The sequence below is a fragment of the Pinus tabuliformis genome, chromosome 9 (genome assembly GCF_031772625.1).
Source record: "Pinus tabuliformis cultivar Carrire ecotype Pingquan chromosome 9, CPIR1, whole genome shotgun sequence".
In the NCBI taxonomy this organism is placed as follows: domain Eukaryota; kingdom Viridiplantae; phylum Streptophyta; class Pinopsida; order Pinales; family Pinaceae; genus Pinus; species Pinus tabuliformis.
The window spans coordinates 26,706,245-26,724,602 of NC_142307.1; the positions used below are offsets into that span (position 1 = coordinate 26,706,245).

Below are 18,358 nucleotides of genomic sequence, written 5' to 3' on the forward strand. Positions count from 1 at the left end.
TGGACTGTTGTCTCGGAAAAGGCTAGAAACCTACCGTTAGTGGTATCCATGTACATTTGGTACAAGCGCAACGACATCATTTTTGCGGAAGGCAGGTGTAACTGGCAGCTTCTTCCGCCCTCCATCTGCGCCGCCTACACAGAAATTCCATTTGATAACAAAACTATTTCTCCCAGGCATATCACTCCTGAGATTATTAATAAGGATATGCCTTGGGCCTATTTCGATGGGGCCGCATCGGCACACGGATGTGGAGGGGGTATTCTTTTTCACTTGACAGATACACATTTCTTCCACCTGAGACTGGGCCTTGGTCTGGGTACCAACAATCATGCTGAGCTTATCACTCTGAGACATCTTCTTTATTTTGCACTATCTAAAAACTGTCGTCAAGTTCAAATTTTTGGTGACTCTAAGATAGTGATTGATTGGGCAAACAATACATCCATCTGTCATACTTACTCTTTGAAACATATCTTGGAAGAAATTGTTTTTTTCAAAACACATTTTGACCGGATCACTGTTTCTCATATTTACAGGGAAAGAAATACAACTGCTGACCGGCTCTCGAAAGAAGCGGCGGATCGGCCTCTAGGCGATTGGATGATCGAAGAATACAGTCCAGCTGGGGTGCACAGATTCTACCACCGCCCCTACATTGATGGTCTACAACAAGGGGACTTCCTCCCCTTCTGAAAATTTTTTGATACACTTGATTTTTGTCTGTATATATCGACATGGATCTGGTAGACGCTTATATGTATTTAGTTTTTGAACAGAGGCATTATACACCTCATTTTTGCATATTTTAGAACTTTAATGAAATTACTGTGAATATTGTAAAGGATACAGCCCCATCGTATCCACAGAGACACCTACGGGACAAATTTTATGTTTTTACTTTCTGAACAGTGGTTATACCACGCTACAGCATATGCTTAGGCATCAACAGCATGTAATCTCTATTATACCTCTTAATAGAATTACGAACTCTATTTTCCCCGGAAAAATAACAATAGTGGGCTTTTATAGGACACACTAATAACAATATGGGGACTACATGGGCACAACAATATAATAAAGGGGTTGCTCTAATAACAATAAGGGGTTACACTAATAGTATAGGGACCTAACATGCCCCTCTCTTTCCAAAAGTGTTGTCCTCAATGCTTGAGTAGTTCTTGATGCTTCTGTATAAAATTCTTGTCCTCCCATGTGGAATCTTCAGCAGGTAAGTTCTTCCACTTGATGAGATACTCTGAAATTGATCGATTTCGTAGCTGTGGGGTTCTTGTTTTTGTGACTGCACCAAGTTTCAATGTGATTTTTCCTTCCTCGTCAAATTCCAGCAATATTGTTTGAACTGGGATCTTCTCATTATGTAAGGTCGCCATTTCTTAAGTGCATGTAGTCTTGCCAACATTTCCTTCTCATAAATAGCTTTGTGTAAATACTTTCCTTTGATTGGACGACTTTCGAAAGCAATGGGTCTTTCTTCTTGCGTTAAAACATCACCAATTCCATTTCCTGATGCATCATATTCCACAATAAAGGTTTTTGTGAAGTCTGGCATAGCTAAGACCAGTGCTTGGCACATTGCCTCTTTAAGATGTTCAAAGGCCTTCGTTGCTTCTAGAGTCCATGAAAATGCATCTTTCTTCAATAATGTTGTTTTCGGAATGTCTTCAGTCTTCATTCTTATTTGATGATATCCTGAACAAAGATCCAACTTGGTGAAGTAAATTAATCCATGCAATTCATCCAATAATTCATCAATGACATGAATGGGAAATTTATCTTTAATAGTGAGTTTGTTGAGCTCTCTATAATCCGGATTCCGGACACATGCACCATGAGTCATGACCCATCATTCTTGTGCATCAATACTACTGGAGCAGAGAAAGAACTTTGACTAGGTTGAATTATACCAGCCTCTAGCATTTTTGCAACCATACGTTCAATTTCACTCTTTTGGGCATAGGGATATCTGTAAGGCCTAATGTTTGGAGGAACACTTCCTGGAATCAAATGAATAGAATGATCATAATCACGAATAGGTGGGAACCCTTTGGGAGTCTCAAATACCTGGGAATGATTATCCAAAACTTTTTAGAGATATGGAGAAATAGATTATTTCAATGTGGGAACCTCTAGCGAACATAATTATGCAATTACGCCTCGTTGTTCTTTCTTTAGAAGCTTTGTCATCCCATTAGAAATGATTATCTTTCCCGGTTTCCATGTGATACCTCTTAATTCAACTTCCTTTCCTTCCGAAGAAAATTTCATGAAAAGTTCTTGAAAATTAAAAGCTATTGTACCCAAGGATTGTAGCCATTGGACTCCTAGTACAACATCAGCACCACCCATTGGAATGGAAAGCATTGGGCTATTCAATACATATTCTCCCATGGATATCTTGATATTATGGCACTTTCCAGAGCAATTTATGATTCCTCCACTTGCAACCATCACTTGACACTCTGGTGCTGGATATAGGAAGCAATTCAATTCCTTGGCTATCTTGCAATGAATAAAATTATGGGTACTGCCCGAATCAATCAATACTATTACCTTTTTCTTCTTGATATGTCCTTCTATCTTGATAGTTTGAGGAGTGGTAATTCTAGCCAATGCATTACAAGATATGGTCAGATTCATTTCTTCTTTCTCGATGTGATCTTTCACTTCTTGAACCTTTTTCTTCTTGATGTGTCCTTCTATCTTGAGAGTTTGAGGAGTGGTAATTCTTGCCAATGCTTTACAAGATATGGTCGGATTCATTTCTTCTTTCTCTGGGGTTGGTTCCTGGTGTATATCCTCTTCTTTTGATGTTCCTTGATCATTTTCTTCTTCCTCTTCACAATCTATGTAAAATAATTTCTTCTTAACACACTTATGACCTTTAGTGTATTTGTTATCACAAATGTAACAAAGCCCTTTTTCTCTTTTTTCTTCCAATTGTTGTGGTGTAAACCTTGTAAGTTGTGGAAGGCTACACCATTGTAAGTTGTGGAAGGCTAGGAGCAAAAACACTTCCATATTTATAGTTGTCAATGGTGGGATTCCTTGTTTCTGTAATTCCGCTTTCAATTTTTCTTACCAACCTGAATGCTTTCTCCAATGAATCAGGTTCCCAAAGACGAACCTCATGTTGAATGTTATCCTTTAAAGTCCCTATAAAGAAATCAACCCTTTGCTTCTCTGGAATATCATTTACCTTTATATTCAATTTTTGGAAGTCCTCAATGTGCTCTGCTACTGAACCCTTTTGTTTGAGATTTATCAATTGGCTAAAGACAGTGTTTCTCTTTGTATCCTCATAATCTGCTATCATTTCCTCCGTGAAAATTGACCACGTGACAAGTGGTTTACGAGAACAAAGCCCTTCATACCATAAAAATTGATTCGGTTCTACATATAAAGATGCAATACGTACCTTTTGTAACAGTTGCACCTCATGTAGATCAAAATATCGCTCTAGTATCCAATTTACCGGATCCTTGCCATCAAACTTCCTCATATCACTTTTTCTTGTTTTTAGAAGCTCGATCTTGAAACCACTGTAACTCTGTAATTTTGGATCTTCAAGGTCTGAAATATCGACCTGCAGTAGCCTCTGCGTCCTCTTTCCAATTCCACCAGTCTGATCGGAATTGGATTCTCCAAGAAAGAGTTATGCCCAATCTCCCAAGATGACCTGCTTATATACTTTTTCAGTAGAGTGAAGTTGTACGAAGTGCCACGTGTTACTTTTTCGACCTTCGAACCTAAAAACAATACACAGAAAAGTACAATTCGTTCTTTTTCTGTATCTTCTTACGAAATTTCAATATGATGCTTAGAGAGAAAGTTATGATGATTTTCCGCAGGTCACCTGTTTGGGATGTAATTCGGGAGCCTGTAGAAACCCTAAATATCTTGGATTGTATCTCCGAACATATAGCGAAACAAAATCTGAAATCATCACCACGATTTTGGCTCAAATGGGTTTTAATTTCAGAGTTTGAACCTACAAAGAAAACAAATTATAGCGAAAATTCCATGATGACCTGTTTGAGATGGAATTTTGGAGCTTGCAAAAATCCTAACTTCCTCAGATCATATATTCGAAAATATAGTGAAACAAGATTTGAAATTCGAACTCGAAGTTCAGAACGATTTCGGCTCAAATGTGTTTTTTTTAGCTTCTGAAACGTCGCCAAAAAAAAAAAAAGTTATAGCGAAAATGCCATGATGACCTTTTTGGAGCAGCGAAACCCTAAAATCCAAAGCTCTGATACCAAATGTTATGAAACCAGCTCACAAAAAGATAAAAATGATAGATCAACTCCTTAGAAATCAACCTCTTCGAGGGGGCAACCTCCTTTACATTACACAAATGAACAATTCTTGGATGATACAAATGACAAGACCCCCTTTCTATATATAGGAGTCCAAGGGGTCATAATATAATTAGAGCCGACATAACAATAATAATGTAAGGGCACAATAATAACAATAGTGGGCTTCTATGGGGCACATTAATAACAATATGGGGACTACATGGGCACAACAATATAATAAGGGGGTTGCACTAATAACAATAAGGGGTTACACTAGTAGTATAGGGACCTAACAGTCAATCCAGAGGTAGAACCTAAATTGATCCCAAATCAAGTTGTTGAACACCATGCATCCTAGACATAAACAGTACGATAGTACACGATGTGTCCATCGCTACTGCTATGGTCCCTATCCACTTTTCCTAACTCATTGGTCAAATGAGAGGTACTTCCCATGCGTCTCGAACTACATGGGTAGGATGTACGCTGGGGCATCAGCAAGAGAAGGTGAACCACTCATCCTGCTCATATGCAATAGGAGAAGGTGAACCACTCATCCTATGCATATGTCAATCATAAGGTAATGTGAACCACTCACCCTACATGTGTCCGAAATCAAGGTCAACCCCTTCATCTACAAGAAGTATTGTATGTACCTAATTTGAAGAAGAACCTGGTGTCTATTTCTGCGATGGAAGATAAAGGCTTCAAGGTAGCATTTATTGATGCAAAGGTACGTATTTCGCAAAGAAACCTTAAAGATACATTTACACTTGGATTTAGGGTTGAAGGTCTCTATCAAGTTGGAGGAAGTCATTTGGGAGCTATGACTTGTGATACTTCTCTTCAATCCGGATTATGGCACTGAAGATTTGCTCACCTTCATTACAAAGCCTTGCCTGGGGTAAGGGAGATGGTCACAGGTATGCCCGAATTCAACATAGATCATGGAGGTGTTTGTTAGGGTTGTGCAGCTGAAAAACATACAAGGGGACCATTCCCTTCAAGTGAAAGTCAGAAATTGATAGGGTTGTTTTGACTTTGAATTGGACAAGTCAATTTGAATTTTGTACTCTCTCTGCTGAACATTTTGATATAATAATAAGAAGAATTGATAAAAGGGTTTTCCCCATCTTGGGGTTTTTTCCCTGGCATCTATCAAATCTGTTGTCCTCTTGTCTTGGCTTGTCTTCTGCACATTGTTTTATGTTCTATCTACTTTTACTGTCAATGTGATTAATGGTTAATATTGTTGCTATTGGAAATCTAAATTGAAATTGCTATTGCGTTGCTTAAGGAACATTGAAGTAATTGTGCTAAAAATAGAATATATCATTGTTAACTAAAATTAACAAGGCTAAAACACTACAATTTTTTGTCAATTGTTGCAAGGTTTTTTAACTAGCATGAGAGCTTAATTTGTCAATTTTATTTTGCAGTTTCATTTACATCATCATCATGGCAACTTCAAGTTCAGCCATTCGTGAGGCAAAGGAAGTGGAACATGAAATTGAATCTGCCCCTAAAGTTGATCCAAAGTCACCACTTTGGAAATATGTAATTGTTGTTGGGAAGATCCAAGGAGGGGGATCATCGGCATGGGTTTGCAGTGAGTATAAAAAGGAGTATAAAGGATCATACACCTGGATTAAAACACCTTTACTTAGGTTAAAAGGCAATGGGGTTCGAATATGCATTGGCCCACCTAAAGAGAATGGGACAGATGGAAATGGTTTAAGCAAGGCAAAACTTGCAAAATATAAGAAAGAACAAAACAAGGCAGATGCTAAAATAAATGAGGCAAACCCTGCCTCTCAATACAAACAACCAACAAGGTTAGGAGCATCTTCATCAAAGCCTCCATTTCCCTCTCATGGAATTGTCAACCCTGGTTCAAAACGGTCTAATTTGGGACCATTTGAAAGGAGTTTTAATAATGATGCTCGAGAGACGACAAACGCAGCTATAGGTCAATGCATTTATGCAAATGGCCTTCCCTTTAACCTTGTGTGATCTCCTTACTAGGGAAAGTTGATAAAAGCAGTGAGTGAAGCCCCAAAAGGGTACAAGAGCCCTAGATATGAGAAGATCTGCACTATAATTTTGAGTGTTGAGAAGTTAGATTTGGAAGCTAAATTAAGCCCCATTTGTAATTCATGGCGCATTTCAGGGTGTGCATTTCCGATGGATGGAAAGATCAAAGGAATAGGCCTTTGATCAATGTGATTACTCAGAGCCCAAAAGGGGCAATGTTTTTGAAGGCGATGGATTGTGAGGGGCAGATAAAAGATTCTCAATTCATTGTTGACATCTTGATTGAAGCAATTGAATTGGTGGGGCCAAGAACTGTTGTCTAGGTAATAACTGACAATGCAACAGTGTGTAGAGCTGACAATGCAAAGGTGTGTAGAGCAACAGGCCTAATTATTGAAGGAAAATATCAACACATCTTTTGGACCCCTTGTGTTGTACATTCATTGAACCTCATGTTGAGCAAGATGGGGAAGCAAATTGAGTGGATTCGAGTTATTTTTGAAGAGGCAAAAGAAATTCAAACCTTCACCACAAACCACCACATGTCCCAAGGCATCTATAGGGAATTTGCGAAGTTGGAACTCCTTAAAGTACCTAAACTTCAAAGTTTATTTCATAAATTCTAATTTCTATGACTCTAAATTCAAATATGTAAATTGGATTCTCAAATGTCATGATTCGTGAACCATAATAGTTATTCAATCAAATTATGATTTTTAATTTATTGAAACATTAGCAATTTGGCAGTTGCAGGTTGCCAAGACTCGTTTTGCTTCTCACATCATAGTCTTAACAAGGCTTATGTAAGTGAAAGAAGCATTACAATCAATGGTATGCAGTTCTCTTTGGAACCAATGGAGGCAATCCCAATTTGATAGAGCACAAGCAGTGAAAAGGTTGGTTGTTGATGATGAATGGTGGGATAGAGTGGAGTACCTCTTGGCATTTACTAAGCCAATTATGAATTTGCTCCATCTATTTGACACAGATATGCCTAATTTGGTATAGGAGTATGAGGGCATTGATTCCATGATAGAGAAGATAAGGGTGGTTATAAATGCCATGGAAAATGAGCTGGATGAATTCTTTTATAGTAGTAAAAGATATATTGACCAAAAGGTAGAACAAGATGACCACCCACCCCATTGCACCTTTTGGCCTATGCAGTGAATCCAAAATATTATGCTGCAGAGTTGCTAAGTGATCCAGAAAGAACCGCACCAAACAAAGACCCAGAAGTCTCACAAGGATTTAAAAAAGCTTTTAGAAAGCTTTTTGTAAATCCTGAAATTGGGATTCGGATTCGTTTTTCTCATTTTGTGGGATCAAAGGGTTGGGGTGTTGATATTGATTGTATGCGGGACAAGACCAAATTAAGTCCAATTGATTGGTGGAACTACTATGGTGGGGAACTTCCACATATCCAAAAATTGGCCACCAGGATCTTGTCACAGATTGTTACACAGATCGTTAGTTCCTCTTCAGCAGAAAAGCATTGGAGTACATATGGCTTCATCCATTGAGTGAAGCGAAACAGATTGGGCTGTAAGAAGGCTAAGGAACTAGTGTATGTGAATTCAAACCTCCGCCTTTTGTCACATAAGATAGATGAATACAAATTTGGGTCTGCCAAACTATGGGATGTGGAACCAGAGTTACGTGACTTGGATATGACATTGAATGTCAAGCAGTGTTTTAAAAACCGTTTTGAAAAACCGGTTACCGGTCAAACCGGCCGGTTAGCAAGCTGGCCGGTCTGAACCGGCCAAAAAACCCGGTTATACCTTGCATTTCACCTTTTTTGGGCCCTAACCGGTGAAAACCGGCCGGTTTAGGACGGAACCGGCCGGTTTGTATCAAACCGGCCGGTTCCGTCCTAAACCGGCCGGTTTTTGGCATGCCCACCATAACTTGCAAAAAGCGGTTTTCTGATTGTGGTTTAGGGGTTTTGGGGGGGAACTAAGGGTGTTTTCCCTCCAAAAACACCCTCTCCAAGCTATAAGAGGCCCCTCTCACTCTCATTTGTCTCACACAACTGATTTGGAGTGTTTGTGAGTATTTGTGAGTTTGTTTGTGAGCTTGGAGAGTGTTGAGTTTTCGCTGAAGTAGTCATCTTGGAGTTGGAGTTGGAGCTATTTTGGAGATAGTGTGTAGCTGTCAGTGGAGTTGCCATCTTCAAGAGGAGGCGAAGGAAGCTAGTTTGCAATTCCAGGTAAGGATTTGCACTTGAAAATTCCTTATTTGACTGTTGTCCATGAATTAATTTTTTTTATGTGTTACAAACTTCTCACTTCTATGATCTACCATCCAGGGAGTCATCATGCCTCCAAAAGCCAGAGATACTGCATGGGCTCATTGTGATATGATTGATGACAAAATGATCTGCAAATATTGCCAAAAATCCATTCAAGGAGGGGGTATTAACAGGTTCAAGCAACACTTGGCTGGGATAGGAGGCCACGTAAAGCCATGTGGAGCACCAAATGAAATAATAGGGCATATTAGGGCAGAATACCTTCAGAAGTTTGAGACTCAAGTCACTGAACCAATAGAGAAGTTTGTGACTGCAAAGTTTGAGAGTCGAGACTCAACCAACTGAGTTTGATCATGATGACTGAGACTCATGAGAAGTTTCAACTTAAAGTGATAATGTTGATCACTATTATAGTATTACTATTATCATATATGTAGAGTCTACACTGAAGTCTTGTAGTAGGCCACTGGCCCCATAGTTTGTAGGCTTTGTTTTTGCACTCTAGAGGACATTTAGAGCCTCATTGCTTATGTATTTTGTCGATGATATGTATTGCACTCGGTGCCATTTTGATATATTCACCTTTACATGGTATATAAATGAGCAATCTTTGCATATTTTGTCTCTATTGGCTTGGAATCATGGTTTTAAATCTTAAAAATAGTTTTTTTCATTAAAAAATAATTATTTAATGTATTTTTCTAAAACCGGTTCGTTTAGACCAAACCAGTCCCGGTTAGACCGGTTTCGGTCGGTAAACCGGTTCATTAGGTGGACCGGTCCGATCACCGGTTCCGGTTTTAAAAACAATGATGTCAAGTCTCATATGACTTTGTTTGATGAGGAGGTACCAATAGTTGGATCTTCAAGTGGACATGGCAGCAATGCTCCCACTTCTGGAGAGGATGTGGTTCTTAGTGATATGAATGAAGACATATTTGATGATATGTAAATGTAATTTATGATGGTGTTTTAAACTTTTGAACAATGAATATTGAATACCATAATATGCCATATGAATTATGAATAATGATAGTAGACTGTCAGTTATAGTTCATTTTGTACTTTGTACTATGTAGTGTGCATTATTAATTTTGGTGATGATGTTGTAACTTGTCATGTTGATGATTGAAATTTGAAACAGAAACTTGATGATGTGTTGAATCATGAATATTATAATAATCATTGGAAATGATGACAATGTTTAAGCTGAATTGATGATGATGATAGATGATAATTGATTATGTGTTTTTAGATATAGAATCTAGATTCTAAAAGATGAATGGTATTATGAAATTCTTATTTATATATGTGTGTGTGTGTGCGCGCGTGAGCGCACGTCGTTTCCTTGTCGTATCGTTTCCAGATTTTTGAAAATTTGCCATATCTGTTTCAAACCTCGTATCCATATCCGTTTTAATGCAACTTAGCTCTCAAATTGGGAGTACTAGGGCTATTGAAGCTGAATAGAAGATTCTAAGCAAATAATGTGCACCTCCAAGCTATGCTAGATCATGAGCACCCAGTACATAGTTGAAATTTGTCTCACCGACATGACTTCGAAATCAAACAGTACATAGTTGAAATTCAGCGATGTATTGGACTCTCAGCAGATAATATGCATCCTCCAAGCCATGCTAGATCATGAGCACCCAGTACATAGTTGATATTTGTCTGAGCGACATGTCTTCAAAATCAAACAATACATAGTTGAAATTTGTGTCTCACAGACATGACCAAAATCAAAACATAGGAAAGGGTAGAAGTCACATAGCAATGTTCATATGCCTTGCATACTAGTCTAGACAATCCTGTAAAGGATAGTCCAGATAATAAGGAGCCCGATGCCACAAATGGTGCATATTTTTGGATATTAGAATTGACCAATATTTTACGAACAAGGTACCGAGAAAGTAATAGGGGCTAGGGTCGAAGTTACACTAACACTTTCATGTCTGCAATCTGTGTCTCCATTTTTCATAAAGATATAATGGAATGGAATCCATCAGAACACGATGAACTTCTGTTAATACAAATTGGAAATGGAAAACAGTGGCATACCACAATGGAAGTAGAAATGGGGCTAGAAGGTTTGGGTATAAGAAATTTAAACCAATGTTCCACCAAGGTTCCAGGACGAGGGGGCGAGGGAGCGAGGAGGCGCGGGAGCGGCCTATGCAAAAGCTCCCCACCATTTTTTAGGAAACGTGGGGGAGCATCAGGGTCTTAAAAACTTATAAATATAAAATATAATTTATTAATTGAGTCCATTATGACAATTGGTTTTGAATTGAAAAGCTGCAAAGCATGATCATTGATATGAATATCATTATCTAAATTTCTAATATCATATAAATTTAAAATTCTAATTTATAAGCATACATCTTAAACTAAACAATCTATTACAAAATTCACCAAACCAAACCAAACCACTTAAACTAAACAATCTAATACAAAATTCAATCCCAATTTTACCCATAACAATCAAATCTAATGTTTTCTTTTAGACTTGCAAGAACAACTTTATAAAGCACGGTGTGAAATTAAGGATGAGCCGCTTAGCAATACAATTTTTCTCACAAGCCACGGCAATCTTCCCTCAAAATCCTTATAGCTTCTTACGGGATTAAAGGCCATGCGGTCTAAGCGGTCGTTGCTGCAAACTTTCAAGAACAGTTGTTGCTTAATAGCATAATTATATTCATTTCAAATCTCCAGAGATCTCGACAATTCTACTAAACCAGACACATATATTAAGTCAGCAATAGAAATCTTTGTATCTATAAAGTCATCAAAAATACAAATATAATGCTGAGAAGGGAGCGTCTTCAGTCAACCACTTTCTTCCAACGTGTATATACATTCTATATGAAAATTTCGTACACCATTTCGTCAAACGAATACACACACCCTGGAGTTTATGTATATATATTCAGAGTGATCAAATACGGTGTTTTCCAACGATATAGGAATGCGAGTGACGTTATTTAAAGAATATGACGGTGGTGCGTGAACTTATACCTTGGCGACTCTTGTATCTAGAAATATTAACAATTATATTACTTATTAGTGACGGGGTTGAGCCGTTTCTTCATCCTGCAACAAAACGTGCTCTATATATGTGAGATCAGGATACGACTTGATGTTGGAATCTGAGCCATTTCTTCATCCTGCAACAAAACATGCTCTACATATGTGAGATCAGGATACGACTTGATGTTGGAATCTTACACCCTGTCATATTATCAACCTCCAAAACTTTAGTAGTGGAAGATGTAGACGGGAAATGACCCCCCTCGTCCCCCTTTTCGGAAACGCCCCCTCAGGAAAGGGAAACGACCCCCCGGCACGTCCCCCTGAGTTTCCTCAGTTTTGGGAGCGTGGGGAAACATCCCCTACTCGTCCCTAAGTCCCTGGAGCGCGGGGGAACGAGGAAACTAAACCCCTAGGGGGGGCAAGTCCCCAGAGCGCGGGGGAACGAGGAAACTAGACCCCTAGGGGGGGCAAGTCCCCGTGGAACACTGATCTAAACCCACTTAAGAATATAACATTATGCATATAAATGTTAATTGGGATTATCTTGGGTGGTTAGGCAGAATGGTAGTTATCTCTCTATCCAGGTTCAATTTCCTTGCCAGTAAAATAATGATGAGAAATATTGCTATAATATTAACACTGACAATGAAAAAAAAATATTGTACATACAAAATCTATTAGTAATACAGTGTCAAAACAGATATGGGAAGGACAATAGGTCTCTTGTTCAGGTTTATCATTGTCATCTGTTGCGTGGACGGCGAAAGTTAATGCCTACTGGGTATGATCAATAAAAAATCACCTAGAACTGGTATGCTGGGTTGAGATCTTGTTGTAAGTTGAAGCGCTTGTTGCTCAAGCAACCCCGGTTTGAGGCTAGGTCCAAGCCACAACTGATTTAACATCCTAATGAAATGTACAGACACTTTGTAAAGCAGGGCCATTTTCTCAAAAAAAACTGTGGACTGTGGAAGTCATTTAAAAATTAAAAAGTATAATCATTTATCAGCAAAGGCCCTTGGATCACTATCGAGGCTGATAGGGTATTAACAAATCTACCAGGTTCCATTGGAGTGGTCTGCCTAAACTGAGGCCAGGTGCAAGTCCAGGTGAATTTAACGAAGTAGATACCCCTTAGATTTGGCATCTGAGCTGAAAAAGTCCACTGTGCACCTTGAAGTGTCTTCCTCAAAGCAACTTCCAAAACACGCCCTAAACATAAAGCACATCATGTTGAGAGGGAGGCAATGGGTTATTTGGGGAAAAACAAACAATCAAATCAATGAAAACAATTTCCCATTTTCAAAGCTCAGAATTCCTCTCCTGTATATTTATGTACTAATGAAGACTTTTGATCAACAGACGCCAACGCCATACAAAATAAGCTACAAGCCACAACTATGTCAAGAACCCAAGATCTGATTAATCCCAGATAGCTAGCCAAGAGTGGTCAATAAAGCATGAATGGTTTATAACTATCATCCCATTCTGCTAAAACCATTTATTATTATCAAATATGAACTGGTCCAGACATAACATACTGTCACCGTACTGTAAACACAAAAAGATGAAAATATATATAGACCTGTACCTAATCTTCTTCAGCACAAAAAGATGAAAATATATATAGACCTATACCTAATCTTCTTCAGCCTATTATGGGCGTTTTGGCTACTTTGCCATTGGCATCAACGAATACCCGGACACGCTTCACATTGTAGTCTGCTGTGAAAATTGAGTTCTCAGACATTATCAAGACCTTCAAGTACGGGTTTTCTGCTTCAATTTTTTTCTTGGCATCTTCTCCTGAGATGCCCACCACCTGTGGCCAAGTCCCCAGAGGGGCAGTGTTCACTTCAAAAAGCTTTTTCTGTTGTTCCTCGGTGAGTTGACCTGTATCAGCATTAACCACAAGCAATGCATGGGTGAGGATATATAGATTGCCCATACTTTTGCCATGAGTTATGGGTTACTTCCAAAGACATGAGAACTCAAGGGAAAATCGAGAGAAAAGGATTTGTACTCAACCTTGTTTGTGTACACCTTGCCCCACATTCAGCGCCGACTGTGGTTTCTCGTCTGCCATGGCTAATGCAAAATTTTGGAAATGGTAAGAGGATAAAGACTGAGGATGTAAAATGATTCCGCCTGGGATGTAAAGTTGGTTTTTATATATATATTTCTATATTTGGAAAGGGGGAGACATGTTAATTTGGGATTTTTGTCGAGCTTGGTTTATATATATATATGGGGGTGGGAGAGGAGACGTGTTACTTTCCAATACTCTATATACTCTATATAATATATATATGTCGGGGTGGCAGAGGAGACGTGTTACTTTCGAATGCTATATATGTGTGGGTGGGAGAGGAGACGTGTTACTTTCGAATACTCAATAGATAGGAGATAGTTGAATTAGTAAAAGTATGCAGATAAGAGGTGTTAATATGAAAGATAAAATAATTGATTTTTAATAGTATAATTTTATTTTTTTATGGATAAATGTTATTTTTAGAGTTCTTATTAATTAAGTGGTATATAGATAGGCTTGTTTTTGTGTTTGTTTATTTTTTAAATAATTGTTTGTTTAATTAGTTAAGTTATTAAATAATTTTTTAAATAAATTAGGTAGAATTTTTTGTGTTGAGAGGTGCATTATGATGATGATGGTGGTGGTGGTAGTTAACGTCTGCTGAGACCAAACAATGATCTATCGGACCTAAATAAACAAATTATTTATTTTGATTTGTTTATTTATTTTGATTTAAGATTTTATTCCTATGCTCAAAAAGCTTGGAGAGAAGCCTCCCGAGTTCACTATAATTTTGACATTGTAAAAGGCTAGGAAGGTCAGTATTGTAGCAAAGATTGTGAAATTGAGATCTAATGTGGTTATACGCAGGGCACTCTAAGAGGAAGTGGTTTTCATTCTCACAAATATATATCCTAGTATGAGTGTGATATATGATTTTATCCATATTCAAAATGGATTTGACATGTATTTAAAAAAAATATTTTAAATTAGTTATATATATATATATATATATGGTTGGATTTAATCAAAAGCATTATAAAATTTCATTTTTATTTTTAGAAACCATAAAATTTTATATCAATTCTAGAAGATAAGATAACTAAAAGTTAAAGCACATAGGGGTTTTGGATTGATGGTGAATAGATGCACTGATAAGGCACTCCTTGCAATAGGTCACTAGTTCAAGTTTCTATGAGTGCTAGCCTAAAAAAGGAAAAAAATGTAACAAAAAGTTAAAAATAAAATCTTACTTATTACCTTATAAATAAACACAAATATTTTAAGCATAGTAAACTATTTAAATGCTAAATAAGAGAAGTGTAATTCATTTCATTTTTAATATAATATTGATATGTAGAATTCAAAAAATATTATTAAAAATAAAAATATTCAATCTAAATGTGATATCCTTACACATTTATGTTAACATTAAATGTAAAGGTTGCTATCTTACCATATTTAATGTTACCAAACAGTTGAAATTCAAATTAGTTTGTAACTAATTGGATGTAGTTACTTGACTATGGAATAAAACAAATGAAAAAGGTTAATATAAGGTGTTCAAAAACCCTATGAAGGTTGATCCTCCAAAAACCCTCATATACGATAGTTTCAAATTCTTGGGTTGGCAGCGTAGATCGAGGGCATTTTGTACACCATCGTTTTTGTGCACAACACTAACAAGCCTAACTCGAAGGTTAAGTACGCGGTTACAAGCCAAGAAATGTTACGATCGATGTGTAATTGATTCGGCGGTTTGTAACTAATTTGATGAAGTACACATATCGGCATAGTTTGTGCTACAAAATGGAGGGGGAAGGCAAAACTTTGTGTTTGTCTCTCCTCTTATCACCAAGATTTTTCTATTGAGTCATCTCTTAATATATTTGTGGACTTGCTTTAGCGGGAAAAGGGTTTTTAACAATTGAGAACCTTTTAGGAGTAGATTCGGATTTGTTTATGAATGTTTTATCTTGTAAGTTGTAGTAGAATTTTAATAGCAAATGAATGATAGCAGTAGTGGTAAAGCCATCAAGCATGCTTGGGAATTTTCTAAAATTCATAAAGAAATTATGGATCAGGTTGACAGAGCAAGAACGATCTTATGGGAAAAGGCATGTAATCTCTAGAAATTGTTGAATTCTTGAATAAAATATTTGCCTCGAGAAAAAAAAAGAGCCTTTTGTAGACTAGTTGATGACGGGGAGATATACATCGACTCTCGATGTTTTGTGTTTTCTTATTTGTCGATTCATTGAGTGTTTAATTTCTCTTGTATGCGGTGGAGACAAGAGACCAAAATCTTGTGGCATACCCTAGAACTCATTCCAGTGTGTTTGGGGACATAACCTTCGTCGATTTTGTTGAAAGCATACCTTTCTAATTGGCACATCTTTGGTGAGGAGTATTGTGGCTCCAACGAAAGGTATTCTTGAACATGAGGTATGCACATGGGACTTCATGGTTATTACGCACAAAAGATAAGTATCTGATTAATTTTATCAAAAAGATTCAAAAGGTTTAATGCCTAAGAAAAGATAAGAAGTTAGCTTTGTTATGTTTTTAGAAAAAGATTGCATATGCATATTCTGTGTGAAAAGTGATAAGAACCATGGTTATTTTCTTGGGAGATTGCACATGTATTTGCATGAAAGAAATAATAATTATTATGTTAGATTTCTTTGGAGAAGATTATGTATTTGCATGCAATAATGATAGTTATGGTGTTTGTTTTCTTTTAGGAAAGAATATGTATCTACATATGCATAAAAGAATAACTACCATGCGTTTGATTACTTGAAGAAGAAACATGGGTTTGCTTTCATGAAAGATTAGCTACAATGTTTTTTATTTCTTGGAAAGAATAGCTACAATGTTTTTTATTTCTTGGAAAGAAGGATGCATGTTTTGCATGTGTGGAAAGAATGACTATTGTGTTAGACTTCTTGATAAGAATATATGATTAATTTCTATATAGTTTCTTGAAAAGAACATGTGCTTATACGCACATATATAACAGTTATTTTACTAAGTCCTTGGAAATGAATATGTGTTGACGTGCACAAAACAATAACCATCATGTTAATTTTTCTTGAAGAGAATGTGTTTATGTACATAAAAAGACTAGTTGTTGTGTTAGTTTCTTGGAGAAGTACATGTGTTTTTTACATAAAATATTACATATTGTGTTAGTGCTCTTGGCGAAGAGCAAATGTTTATATGTGCAGAAATAATAGTTATTGTATTAAGTTTTTGAGAAAGATTGTGTTTGTCTACATAATAGTTATTTTGGAAAAGATTATGTGTTTACAAGACTATTAAACTAGTTTCTTTTGGAAAATAATATCCATAAAATATGAGTAGTTGTGGTGATTTTCCTTTTGGAAAGGAATGCTTTCTTGTGTTTATGAGGTATATCTTTTAGAAAGTTTTTCCCTATTCTTGTGTGAAGAGGTGGTGATAACCATGAAAGGTTCTTTATTTTCTATCGTGTTCTTGTGGATAAAAGTAGAATGTAATTGTTTTCCGTCATGATACATAAGAAGTAGGGACAAGTGAGCATGTCTTTATGTACTTTATACATGTGAGTTATGTATGGACGGACGTGTGTCATAACCATATACACATGTAAGATAAACAGACATGCTTTGATAGTTATGTGATTTTAATTAATGCATATTCAGTGTTAATAAAGAGGCATGTCTCAGTACTTTGTTTACATTTTATTTATGGACATGTAAAAATGTTTGAAGTATCACTAGTAAATATTGTTTATTGATTTGATTAATATTTTATTCAATCATGATATCAAAGTTTGTTGATAGTAGCAGTTGCAAGAAAATATTGTGACGTATGTAAAAGATAGATTATGTTTAACATTTGGCAGGAAAAGAACTATGGTCCATGCAGATTGAGGAATGTCCACTGATGGGAATAATCAAGCCACAAAGACATGCTATTCGAGGATTTATGAATAAATGATATCATGATTGATGTAATAGCTTATAGCTAATTATGTTGTATTTAAATGATATTTTTGCGTAATATTTTATGACAACGGTCAAGGGATAGACTCCCTTCATCCTTATGACCGTTTAATAAAATTAAATGTTTGTTGGTTTTCACCCTACGAGGTTTCTAAGGTATATCAGTGTCTAATGATGTGATTGCATGTTGTGTCATTTATATGATGTTGATTCCTTGCATGACTTGACATTTACATTATCAAGTATGTGATTAACTAACATAGTTAAGAGAATCATGAAAATGATGCAAGGTGACATCAGTTATGTTAATATGCTACAACAGTGATTGTTAATGGTTATGTAACTTACTATTCATTTACTAAAGATACTCTATGTAATGATGAAGAATTTATCTAATGGTCACTAAGGGAATATGGAATAGTAATTCAGATTGTTACAAGTCAGTATTTTAGTAAAAAAATTATAACCTTATGTACATTTTACATGACGTTACTCGGGGATGTTACAAGTGGTATTAGAGAAAAATGTTGCAGCACTGGTGCTTTGGTAATCGATAAGCGGAAAATAAGTAGAGGTATGATACTAGTGGGAAGCAACTCAGGTATGATTTAACAAAACTGCATAACGGTATATGCAGTAGACTACTTTTGACATGAGTTGCATGATGCATGCTTATGGTTGCATTGAA

At 36.7% G+C, this 18,358-nt stretch overlaps 1 protein-coding gene across 1 annotated transcript; it reads right to left on the reverse strand.

Annotated features, from left to right (window-relative positions):
• Nucleotides 1-13,096: 13,096 nt before the first annotated feature.
• On the reverse strand, nucleotides 13,097-13,859 carry LOC149146933 (subtilisin inhibitor-like). Its single transcript, XM_089440884.1, has 2 exons — nucleotides 13,678-13,859; nucleotides 13,097-13,542 (listed from the first exon to the last, which is right to left on the reverse strand). The coding sequence occupies exons 1-2, from the start codon at nucleotides 13,733-13,735 to the stop codon at nucleotides 13,298-13,300; spliced, it is 303 nt and encodes a 100-aa protein (XP_089297010.1). The 5' UTR covers nucleotides 13,736-13,859; the 3' UTR covers nucleotides 13,097-13,297.
• Nucleotides 13,860-18,358: the final 4,499 nt, after the last annotated feature.

Excerpts from the sequence above, each read along its gene's own strand:
- LOC149146933 (XM_089440884.1), bottom strand. The coding sequence starts at position 13,735 with ATGGCAGACGAGAAACCACAGTCGGCGCTGAATGTGGGGCAAGGTGTA. Across the intron at positions 13,543-13,677 it reads GCAAGGTGTACACAAACAAG|GTCAACTCACCGAGGAACAA; the intron begins GTTGAGTACAAA and ends ATGCTGATACAG.